Below are 13,532 nucleotides of genomic sequence, written 5' to 3'. Positions count from 1 at the left end.
CAAATGAATTATCACTTGAACTTCAAGTTCATATTTTCTTGTACGAGGATCTAAGTATACTCATAATAATTCATTCCATGTATTACTTTTTTCAGCTGCTCATTTTCTCCCCCTAATGTTGGGATCACCAACACATATCCCCAACCTTCTTTGGGGACTAATCTTTGTGCATTGTGGTGTCACAATTAAATCATATAGTACATCCATATTTCTAGATGGAAATATTTGGTTCCTGACCCTGAACCAGTTGTGATAGGGAGAATGTACCATAACTTGTTGGCTAGATGCGTACAAGTGTTGTTGTATATTAAATAATATACTTAATAAAAATTTCTATTTGGAGTTTTGTTCTCATAAACCAATGGTTTAGCTATAATTGGAGGCATACAATTTCTGCTAAACCAACTTGGATTTAAACCAGCATTATCAAGATAAATTATCATAATATATATTCTGGAACTGTGCTCTAATAATTTGAGCAAACAACCTTGCAAAAACCAAAGTGCAAGTTGATAACAGACGCACATGTGACCATACAATAGATGCATCTATTGAAATCATATAATAGTAAATAGTCCACATGGCAGGTGACTGGGCCCATAAATATATCACCTTTTATTCGTTCCAGAAATCAAGGAATTCAATCCCAACCTTAGCTGGTATATCATGAGAATAAGCAGCACAATAGAATTCTTGAAGAATCTTATATTTCTTCAATATATGCCAATGTGAATTCTCAATCAGTTTCACATCATAATTGAACCAGGATGACCAACCGGTCATGCCAACTGATATTTATTTCAGTAAACATTTAATTTACTATGGCATATAATTTCATCATCATGCTTATACATCTGTAGTACAAACAGAAGAAAAATGGGGTAACCTTCATATTTACTCGATATATTATAGTAATATGAAGATAATCAATCTTCCTTTCATTTATAGTCTCAATATGCCAACCACTTTGGCTAATATATTTGAAACTCAAAAAATTCCTTTTTGAGACTACCAACGCCATGAATAATTTTATTTATTCCGGTAGTAACAAATTCGCTCTTTCGGAGCTCTCAATAATTTTGTACTACAAGATCTTTTATACCACCATCCAAGTGGTGAATTTTTCCTCCACGGAAAAAATTATCTTATCATTGTCACAATCAAAAACATTATAGACAAGACTCATTTCTTGCTTTACTTTTGCCTTTAATAACTTTTTATAAGGCATGGTAAAATATTTTTGGCGTACCACATGTACGCGACCAATGACATATTCATGTAATCACATATTGTTACATTTACCTTCAGGAATGAATCTGCATTCTCAATGCACAAGTCACATTCTCTTCAAAGAATGGAGTATAATTATCACGACGTGCTTTATAAATTTTTCATACAAATTTGATGGTAAATATTTCCTTCACCTACTGAAGGATTACTTCGAGAACCCTTATTGTTCTCATTTTTTACAATTACCATAATGATGACTATTATTATTTGATCAATGGCACGCCCATGTTCATTGGTCTACCACTTGTCTTCATTTACTTATTATGCATTGCTACCACATTCACTTCAAGAATGGTGCAAATCAAGTGGGACAAGATTCATGCTTTTCCATGAAAAATATATTATTTTTCTTTAGTCATCACTATGTCATCCATATGGTGCATTGGAGCTCAAACCCAATGTCTTACCCATATAAAAACATGTTAGGCCATAATGAGTTGGGACTCGAACCCAACTTTTACAATCATGGATTATCAGGACTCAAAATCCGATGTCTTACCCTCATGGTGCGTTGGGACTTGAACCCACCGTCTTATCCTTATATAATGTTTATCACAAATGGTCTGATTCACATCAGGAATGGAATATAATTTTATCTAGCCACATAGTAAAATCTATCATAAAAATAAGCAAAATAGAAATGATAAGAACTATTATCAATAAAAATATGATAGAGTACAAACTCGTGTACTAGTATCCTGTATATAAACATGTCAATAAGAGAGTCACCATGTAGCGTTATTACTATGTGATGTATTACTGTAAACTAATGCATGATGATTAAATAAAATACACACAAGAATTGAAACACATAACTAAATATACTTAACTTAGAAAAACAAATAATCTTAAGTAATAACTATTGCTAGCATATTCTGTTTTAATACAGATGATGTCAAAATAGGCTAGTAAAACATAATGATATCACTTTGTCAATTATCAGCATAAAAATATTGCATCTAATTAGATTAGGCCATCGATCTTAAAAGTCCTCGTTAATACATAACATGACCAGAATGCTTTTTAATGTTTCACAAAGATCTTTTAATATCATAGAAAATCAATGATAGCATGATGTTATAATTGTATAAGATCAATTTTAGAATTAGGAATAAAGGTAGTGGATATATACAGCCATACGAGCATGAAAACTTAAAATCAAAGCTTAGTTTTTTCTAAACAAAGCAACTACAAATCTTAAATTTTAACATAAGCTAAATACACAATTTATGGTATAATTTAAAAAATAATACTCCCTGGACAATAGAGGCAAACTAAACATTAATATGGCATACGTAATAATGCCCATATTTCCATTGGTTCAACCAAATTGGTTCAAGGTTGTCAACCATTCATATCTTCTAGGTTGATTAAAGCTTCGTGCTGATAACGTGTTACGAAACTTAGCTCAAAGTAACAATATAGAACAATAAAATAGACAACAATGTAGAGAGGAAGAGAGGAGAGAATCTTATTTCTTCTATGTATTCAAGTGTATACAATGTGATGCCCAAACCCTCTATTTATAGGATGATATAGGTAATACAAAGGGACTCCATAAACATGGTATTAACTATTGAGAACATGGGGGAAGATCATGGAGGTGTGGGAGTTACATCCATAATGGTAAAAAGTAGTGGGAGGTTAATGGAGAGGAGTAGTGGGTGTTACTCCCTTAGGAGTTATGGACATCCACCATAATCAAGTATTTCATATATATATATATATATATATACTTCCTCCGTTCCGGTTTAAGTGAACTTATTTCCTTTTTGGTCCGTTACAAAGAGAATGACCCCTTTCTAAATTTGAAAACAATTTACTTAAACTTCCAATTCTACCCTTAATGAGAAGTTTTTATTATCACACAAATACTCTTGAGCCCTTTTTGATTTGTTTAGGACCACAAATTCCAAAAGTATTCATTGGTCACTAAAGTCTAACACGTCCACAAGATGAATGTGACAGGGATGCAAATGCTAAAATGAATATGCAGTTACCAATATTAGTCAAGAAATTAAATATGACAACATTTCCCAAAAGGTACAGTAACACACATTAAGGATAAACAAAGAGAATATTGTTTGAGATGATTTGACCATCTCATTCGTCGACCTCTAAATACACTGATTTATTGGTGTGAAACTATAGTGAATGATGTTGCTAAAAAAAATTGAGGTAGACAAAAATCACATAGAAAAAAATTGCGAAAGACCATCCAAAACACTAATTTGCATACACAAAATATTGCAGAATTTTGGCAAAGAGATTTCCGTAGCTTGACAAAATCAATTATTCGATACCCTTTTCTTCTTTAAAATTCAATACAAAAAGTTGTAGCCTTTACTTTTCCCTTAAAGAAACTTCAATTGTCTTTTAATATTTCTCATAGACCAATCACGCTCATGGCGGAGCTAGGATTTCAAGCTTATGGGTTCGGAATTTTAATCCTTTTAAATATTAGGTTCTAAATTAATAATATATACAAGACAATATAAAATTTGAACCAGAGCTATTGAGTTCGGCCGAACCCGTTCCTAGCATTCTAGCTCCGCCCCCAGCCGGATCCACTTCTTTAGCGCTAATCCAGTATATTTACTGCTTTCTAGCTCAAAAGATATACACTCTAATAAAATTCGCATGATCACATCTATGTGATAATGTATTTACTACCTGAAAATCTTGTTTTAATCACAATAATGCAATTGAATTCAAATTGTGCACCTTCTCTTCTTTTTCACGCAAGGAACAGCACAAGATTTGAAAATTCAACAGTTGCTTCAACTTTAATAATCAGCAATTCTTGTACAAAACGGAACATCATTTTATATTGAAGTAGCAAAATATATTACTAACAAGTGAGAACACAACATCTGGGATTGTGCTACCTCATTCCAAATCTTAAGGACCTATTTTTTAATTAAACACCAACTAAATCAAAATTCTTCGTCATCATCAATTAATTAAAAGTCCTTAAGCAATTTCCTGACCTGTTCCAGTGTAACAAAGAGCACAATAGTGAATGGTCCTTGCCTTGAAATTGTAGGGATAAATCCCTTGTAGAGGGCCATTGGTCCCTCAGCTTTAATAGTTTTCATGGCGCAATCGAGTGCGCCATTGTACGGTGGAGCCGTCCCTGGCTCCACCTTCATGTTCATTACCCGAGTCTTGATCACATCCACCGGATTCGTCACCACCGACGCCACGAAACCGGCGGCAAAACTCGCCGTCACGTGGGTCCCCAGTCCGTCCTTCATCAAATCCTTCTCTAAAATCATTTCCTTGAATTGATCATAGGATGCTAGCTGTGATGCCGTCACTAGCATGGCACGGTTCACCGTAAGAGATGAACCGCGCCACAGGCTAGTAACACCCTCGTTCTTGCTCATTTGCGTGACAGCATCTACCACGCTCTTGTAATTTCGCCGTTGTGCCGCCGGTAGCCGACCATCGGCCTGCATGCGGACCATAGCCACGTCAGCAGGATTACCGACCGCCGCCCCAATACCGCCGGCGATGAGTCCGGCGACAATCTTTCTACCCAAAGGCATGTTATTGGTTTTAGGATCCGTCCATTTTTGTTTCAACATGTCGTACAACCCCATCCGTGTAGTTGAATAAAGGGTTTGCCGGAGAACGGTAGCAGAGATGCCGGAGAAGAGGGCCGCGACGCCTTCTTGTGTAACGATACGAACGCCGACGGTAACGGGTCCCACACGAGGAATGGCGCGTGGTGTTATTGGCACGTGGGCTTGAGTCGCGTGGTTGGCGGGCTGAAAAGCAAGAGCCGCGGGACGAAGAGGAGAAGAACTGGGAGTTGAAGAAATAGGCGTTTCGCCTTGAAGTTGCATACGCACCTTGATTAGATCAAGTGGATGAGTACTACAACCAGCAATAATAGAAGCAATCCCTCCTTCAACAAAGCCCTTCACCCCCATAATTAATCAAGATCTGCTGCTTCAATTCAAACAAAGAAAAAAGGGAAGGATGATCTTGATTAATTCTCTCTTTTGAATTAAAACCAATTGGAAATAGAGGACATCTCACTGAAAACCAGGAGATGAGAATGAAGGGCAAAGGCTGTAGATGCAAAGTGTGGAATATTGGGTCTCTGAGACATAAGCTGAGAGAGATGAATTGGTTGGTTGAGAGAAAGAAGGGGGAAAGGAATTTATAGGAAAAAGTAATAAAGAGAGAAAGAAAAGGAAACGGAAATAAAGTTTCCGAACTACGCGTGGAAAAAATCTACTATTACTGTGTAACAATTACCATGTGAAACTGGGGGATTACAGCTAAGGTAAGTTGTATAATACTCTCCCGTTAACAGATTGTCTTAATATGACTTGACACAAATATTTTAATAAAGAAATAATTCTTTTGGTTATAAATTTTGTCACAATATATTTGGATTTTTTTTGACAAATACATCTTTGTTCAAAAATTTTATTCATATTTTCGCAAATTCCCAAAAATCAAAACCCAAATCCCAAAACTAACGAAAGAGTTGGTTTTGGCCCAAAATATTACTATTATATTTTTTAAAAATTGCTCCAAACTTTTGTATTTTATGAAAGAGCCCCTCATTGATTATTTTAACAATGCTGCTTCGTCTTCTCGGCCATCTGATAGTGTATTATGTAGTTCATTATAAAAATGATATTTCGTACCAACTTTATTTATGTTCAGGATTATGGTTTGCGATAATATAATGAATGTTATTAATGAAGGTACTTGTTGGATATTTGTGATAGTTTATTGAACTTGTGCGTATAAGACATGTTTCATATTTTTTCAAAAAAAAGTGAAATATGTCTTGAAACTGATGTCCAAATACATTTTCATCTTAAAACCAAACTTCACCGAAATCAAATTTTTCAAAACAAATTTGAGAATCTATGGCCAAACGCTAGCGAAGACTTTTGAGATAGTGTTTTTAAATAAATAGCATTTGTGTGGCTGTAAAACTTTTTAAACTTGTAGTATGAAATTTGTTATACAATTTGTGTGGCTATAATTATTTTCTATTAAAAAAATATTGAAAGATGCCAATCTTTTTGGAACGGACTAATAAGAAAGTAGTGCCAATCTTTCTAAAACAGAAAGAGTACTCTTGAGAAGGCATGCAACTGAATTATGAACACTTGACTTGTCCCCTCCCATTTGTCAATTTTATTTCCTCCAATATTTTCGCAGATGTGGATCCCAACACCTTAGGTGCTGGAACGAAGTAAAAAAAAAGTCAAAATTAATCAATTACTTGCAGGGAAAAAATTAAATCATTTTTTCCTCCCAGACAGAAATAATAAAATTAAAATAAGCAAGAGACTTTCATACATGTGTTGACGTTATAAGAAGCTTCATTTTTCATCTTTTTTTAATAAGACGCGAACACAGTCCTGCGTGCTATAAAGATTACAAAAAAAGTTAAAAGTTGATAGAATTTTTTCCTTACAAGAAAAGCAAGGGAATAAAACAACGATGCTGACAATGAACACCCTTGCTCTGACTCACTTCTGAAAATTAAAGCAAAAAAAGTGAAAATTAAACCAGAAGCTTCATAAATTACAGCATTTGAGAAAAGATGACGTGCCTGCAATTTATTAAACTTATGAAAATTGCTACTTAAAAAACATATACTCTATAATCGAAAATTAAGACAAGAATATATGTTCGAACAATTTAATCCGAAGAATTAGTACTACATTTCTCCTGCTCTATGACCCAAGTTGCTGAAAAATTCCTGGCACTGACTAGGTCGGTGCCTTTGCCCGGCTTGAGACTGCAGAGGCGGATCTAGGATTTAGTTATGTGGTTCAGCATTTAAAGTTATGAGTTTATATCTACTATTTATTGTAATTTTAGTTATTTTTTACACATAAATTTATGCTTCGCGTTGAAAGTATTGGATTCAGTTGAACCCGATGATTCTATGCTGCATCCGCCACTGCTTGAGAGTTAAGAATAATTAGGGACCCCGTTTTTACGCCAATTATGGAACTGTCAACTTGTCATAGGAATAATATTTTTCAACCTCTGAAGTCCTCCAATAGTGTCGTAAACTATGTCAAGTTGTAGAAAGAATCATACTCACTCTCAAATAGATTGTCACTTTACTACCTATTTCAATTGTTGTGCTTTCTGAAATTGCATACCTATACAAGGGTTGATGTTTCGATTGATATTTGCGGAGTTGATTATCCCTTCCGAAAATAAAGATTTAAAGTGATCTATAATTTACTGTGTATTCGATGTAACTCACGCATTGGTATACAAACCAAAGCAGTGCAGACGAAGTAACACGAATATTTCCGATAGTCAATCTATTTCCATCAACCGGCCGATGGGAGCGAGAAGTTAGGTACTATGGTAGTTTATTTTAGTACTTTATTCATACTTAGTTTAGGTGTCAAAAATCATTGTTATTTCCTTAAAACTTATGTCCAATCAACGCGTGTCAAACAAATTATGCCACAGTGAAGTTTATAGTGGCGGACCCAAGATATTTAAATCATGGGTGCTTAACTATTTTTCATCTCAAAATTGCTACTAAGATTGGGTGCTCGGTTAATATGCTTATAAAAATTTTCTTGTTTTTATAACAAATAATAGTGTTTGGTTCCATAAGTAATGGGTGCCCAAGCACCCATAATCTATAATGTAGATCCGCCCGTGGAAGTATATATTAACTAGTACTAGTTTATTTATATGTATCTATGCTTCAACGAGTGTCAAATTAAAATTTACTTTGTTCGGGGTTATACTTATAATTTGAGGTCTGTAATTGTTACAGTTAGTTAAACTGCATTATTTCATAAACAATATTTTTACCTTCGCAAGGTAGAGATAAGACTACGTAAACATTACATTTTCGAGGCCCAACTTATAGGCTTACATGGGTTTATTGTTGTGTTCTTGTTGTTGTTAAAATACATTATTAGTTATTACACTCCCTTCGTTCCAGTTTATGTGAACTTATTTCGTTTTTGGTCCGTTCCAAAAAAGAACGACCCATTTCTAAATTTAGAAACAATTTAGCTTAAACTCCAAATTCTACCCTTAGTGAGAATTTTTATAACCACACAAATACTTTGGACCCCCTTTTGACTTGTTTAGGACCAAAACTTCAAAATTCTTCCGTGCCCAGTCAAACAAATTCACATAAATTAAAATAGAAGGAGTATATGTTTCTCTTTGTATGTCGGGAAAAAAACATCATTATGTTCAACCCAGTCTCCAAGTGAATGAAGACTATATCAATAACAACAACAACAACAACAACAACAGGAACAATAAACCTAGTGTACTCCTATACGCGGGGAAATGAAGACTGTATCATAATTCATAGTGGAAAATTACCTCAATTTGCACTATCTGAATTGACGCTGTTAGTGCAGCTTGATTCGAATTTATTGAACAAGGACCCAATAAAATATTAACTCAACTTGACTCCACTGGCACTTCATCTTGATCATTATATCCCCAACATATCTGAATTAATGATTTGTATTAGTGAAATGATCTTATTACAATTAAATAATAGGTTGAACTTGATGAAAATGCCAATTATCGAATTAAAATGTATCATTGGATAATACTTTGACTATGAATGTCAGAATATGAAAACAAGAAAAAAGTCCGCGTCGAAAAATGCCACTTGAAAATGGTAAAAGGGCAAGGTTGAAAAATGAGGAAGCCAAAAGAGTTTTCTGTTAAACGTCACAATAAAAGTTATTAGGCCATTTATTAGGGGCCAAATGATAACGCTTGACTTGGACTCCACCTTTTGTGACCTTTTTTCTATGTCACCATAATATAAATGAAAGACGAGATTGAGAGAAACTATATATAAGAAACATTAAAGGAAATATAACTACACGTGTCAGTAAGAAAAACAATCGCATTAGAAGCTGGAAAGACCCGACCGAGTCACCGCGTCTTGATATATCCTCAGGTATTTTTCACGGAAGGGCTACTTGGGAAGGTGCTGATTGACTTTTTTCCTTGCCGACCTCCTTCCCCGCTAATCCGATTAATTCAGATTTGAATCGTAAAAAAAAATCCTATTTTTGCAAATAAAGCACTCCTTAGGCTCGGTTTTTATATTTTTTGTTTGAATTTATGTGATATTATATTTTTATTAGTTTATTTTAGAACAATGATATTATTAATATTTTAAATAATTGAATTTTAAATATCTCATTTTACTGTAAATATTATATTTGATGGCTACAACAAGAACAATAACAACAAAATTCAATATAATCTCATAAAGTGAGGTTTGAGAAGGGTATGTGTATGCAGACCTTGCTTGAAAAAGAAACAGTAACAACGGTAAGATAAGATGATAAAAAAATCGAAGCGAAAGAAACAACATATGGTAATAGACTTTTGCTGATAAGAAAATATGAGACTTATTAATACTACTGGCATGAAAAGGAGACACGCTCGACTACCTACTAACCTTCTATCCTAATTCTCGACCTCCACACCCTCCGATCAAGGATCATGTCCTCGGCAAGCTGACGATACGCCATGTCCTGCTTAATCACCTCTCTCTAGTACTTCTTAGGCCTATCCTACCTCTCCTCAGACCCACCATGGCCAGCCTCTCACACCTCTTTCTTGGGGCATCTGTGCATCTCCTCTTTACATGCTTGTACCATCTTAGCCTCGATTTCTGCATCTTGTCCACCACGGAGGCTACTCCCACCTTGTTCCTAATAACTTCATTCTTGATCTTATCTCTCCTGATATGTTCACACATCATTTCAGCATCCTTATTTTTACTACGTTCATCTTCTGGACATGGGAGTTCTTGACAGGCTAACACACCGCCGCATACAATATAATTGATTTAACCAATGCTTTGTAACACTTAGTCTTGGCAGCACATTCTTCTCAAACAAAATACCAGATGCGAGTCTTCATTTCATTCCCCCCCCCCCCCCCCCCCCGTTATAATAGGTTACAGACATCCTTGTTAATCTCCTCATTACCTTGGATTACTGACTCAAAGTAGTTGAAACTTCTTCAGGGTCTGTCTCCAAACCGCAAGCCTCGCATTAACACCACCTCGCGTCTCGTCAATCAGAACTATATTATTTGCAAATAACATGCACCTTGATACCTTCACATTTAAAATTACAGTCAAACCTCTCTATAACAGCCTCGTTTGTTTCGAATATTTTTGGATGTTATAGCGAAGTGCTGTTATAGAGAACATATATTATAACATAACATAAAAATTGATTCCGGAAGCTTGGTTTTATAGTGAAGTATTGTTATATATGGATGTTGTTATAGAGAGGTCTGACGGTATAAGTTTTAGAAGAAAAAAAAAATACTTTTCTTGAATATTTTGTCGAATCAAACCCTCACACATAAATAAAAATGGAATGGAGTATATTTGACCTGGCCCTTCTGTTGATATCTGACCAAATAATTTAAAGCAGAGGTTATGCAAAGTTCACCAATGATTATAAAAAGAAACAGCTGGGCATTTTCTTAGGTGGCAGAAAGTTACTCCAAATTGTTGATTTATTAAAAGTTGACAGAAAAAGGAAATCGTCGCCTGAGAGATTCGAACTCTCGCGGGGAAACCCCATGTACTTAGCAGGCACACGCCTTAACCACTCGGCCAAAGCGACTTGTTGAATTAATTCGCACTTACTATATATTTAGACGAACCGTTTAATAATTTATCCATTTATCAACTTACGTTTTTGTTATTATGCTGCTTTGACAATAAATTGGGATAAGAAATAGTTGTTTCTATTGTATGCTGCTATAATAATGTACTGTAACACGCTAAATTTTTGTCTAAATATATTATCAACTAGGGATATATATAGGTCGGGTTGGTTCGAATTTTGCAATTATCAATCCAAATCAATTTTCGGATTATTAAATTTAAAGACCAAACCAAACCAGTAAAAGTCGGATTTTTTAATCGCGATTTTTCTCGGATTTTCTATTTTTTTTTCGGATTATTTCATAAAGTCTTCATAGCATAAAATATAGAATTTATGCTCCAACTATTTTTTTACTCCAAGTAATGCAGAACTATATAAGGTGCTTTTCAAGAAAATAGCATAAATATGAGATGATTCATGATTGTACTAAAGTACTCGATAATAAAGATAATAAAATCACATAAACTAATATTATTAATAAACCATACTAAAAATGAACATAATCTAAAATTACAAAGTTGCTAAAATAAGTACGACTAATAAGTACTATTATTTACATGAATAAACACTAAAAAAATTTATGCATTTTATCTAAACCATGAAAAAACAAAAAAAATAGACACCCAACACTATGGTCATTCCTAGTACAATTGAATTGAATGACTTTTATTAGCATTAATATTGATTTGATTTTGGTTTGGACTTTATTTGAGTTATTAATATTTATGGAGTAGAAAACTTATTGGAGCATTCAAAAATTATAAGTTCAAACTTGAAATAATACGTTGAAAGATAAAACTATAAAAAAAATTACGAAATATTTATAAATTACACTACAATAAATACTTTTATGTATTAAATATATTTAAAACTTCTATACATGGTATGGTTTATCAGTTTCCCTTGTACGCGCCTACTACCATCGTTCAATATGTAGAAACTGGGGATCATAAAAGGAAAATAGGGTTAACGTACCTATTCGGACCAAATTCAAACCGTAAACAATCAAATCTCTCTATAAAGGCCATCCTTTATAACAACACTTCACTCAGGGGCGGACCTACGTTGGGGGGAGGGAGGTCACCGGAACCTGTTAGCCTCAAAAATACTGTACATAAATTTCATATATATAATTATGTATACAGTGAAGACCTCTTAAATATTTTACGCACCCCCTAAAAGCACAAAAACTGGATAGAGGTGTTGGTTTGTAGAAGTGCTTAAGTACCTACACTCTGATGACTCAGGTTTGAATCTAGGCTCCTACAACTTATAATTTTTATTTTATTTTTAAAGTGGTGCCCTCGTAAGATTCAAATCATGGTTCTGACTTCACTACAACGATCAAGTTTTCTTTGAAAGCAATTTTTCATGTTATGTTATAATATATATTTTATAAAATCACTTCACAATAGTAGCAAAAAAAAAAAAAAAAAAAAAAAAAAGACAATTATAGAAAGGTTTTACTGTAAATAAAAGTCATGGAACGGGTTCAACGCCATGAAAAAGGATTCCCCCGCACAAATTCTCCACCACCTAGTGTGATGAACACCTAGTCTTTTTCTTGCTTTATTGGCAAAATGTTCTCAGAATATTATCATGTTATAGAATCAAGTAAAGTTGAGTTCTTAATTGTTGTAACCAAAAATTCCTTAGCCCCAACTTGACACTACCAAATTTGTTTATGCTTGGTTCCATTAGGCAATATACCATTTACTTCTTGGAATATTCTTCCTCTTTTGGAAGTATATAACTATATATAAATATGTGGAATCAAAAGGGTATCTAAATATTTAACTGTTCTTTACCAAATATGATGTTGATACCAAAAAAGAAGAATTACCGTTCTAATTAACTTGGCTAATATCTTAACTTTTTTGTTATTTTTTGTTTCTTTTAAACATAAAATGAGAAATTCCAAAAAAGAATAACATCTATTATTGTCCGCCTCGGCTCTTATAACGCTAAAGGAATTAAAGGAAGAAAATTAGTGCATTTAGCAATCTTCCTTTTCAATAAAAAGTTAAAACAAATTAAACCTATAATCTTTAGCTTTATCCATATTAAATCACTTCTAAATTAGCAAATGACAGAAAAGAAAATAACTCTATACTTACTCTTTAGGTTATATATTGCCATTTTCACTATTAAAAAAATAAGCATATATACAAATCAAAGACTAGTATTATTCTCATTGAAACACACTTTAGTTGTATAATATGAGTATGAATTTCATCCAACAGAAAACCTTCTTCTATTTCTTGTTTTTGGCATTCAACTTTACACAAAAAATAAATGGAACTATGTCACACCCCTTCTTCCCACCTACCCCCGAAATATATGTATGTATGGGTTAAAGAGTTTTTCCAATTAAAGTGACAAAAAACTTGAGTAGGGATTATTTTATTGTTCAGAGTCGCCACTTGGAATTGATTTTTTCGGTGTTCCAAGTCACAATTTATTTGAATTCCTAGTCAAAGGAAGGTTTGACTCTATTTTTATCGGTCCGTGAAACAAAGTTCGGATAAGGAATTCTGTTGACCGGGGAGA

The 13,532-nt window shown here is 33.8% G+C and overlaps 1 protein-coding gene and 1 non-coding gene across 2 annotated transcripts; both read right to left on the bottom strand.

The window, feature by feature from the left end:
* Nucleotides 3,996–5,457, bottom strand: LOC109225257 (mitochondrial uncoupling protein 5-like). Its single transcript, XM_019389859.1, has one exon. It carries the CDS (start codon nt 5,226–5,228, stop codon nt 4,254–4,256), a length of 975 nt encoding a protein of 324 aa, XP_019245404.1. The 5' UTR covers nt 5,229–5,457; the 3' UTR covers nt 3,996–4,253.
* On the bottom strand, nt 10,856–10,937 carry TRNAS-GCU. Its single transcript has one exon. It is a non-coding gene; the product is annotated as a tRNA-Ser (tRNA).

Source organism: Nicotiana attenuata, chromosome 5 (genome assembly GCF_001879085.1).
Source record: "Nicotiana attenuata strain UT chromosome 5, NIATTr2, whole genome shotgun sequence".
Taxonomy (NCBI): domain Eukaryota; kingdom Viridiplantae; phylum Streptophyta; class Magnoliopsida; order Solanales; family Solanaceae; genus Nicotiana; species Nicotiana attenuata.
The sequence above is the reverse complement of the archived record's forward strand: the minus strand, read 5'-3'. Positions and strand labels throughout refer to the sequence as shown.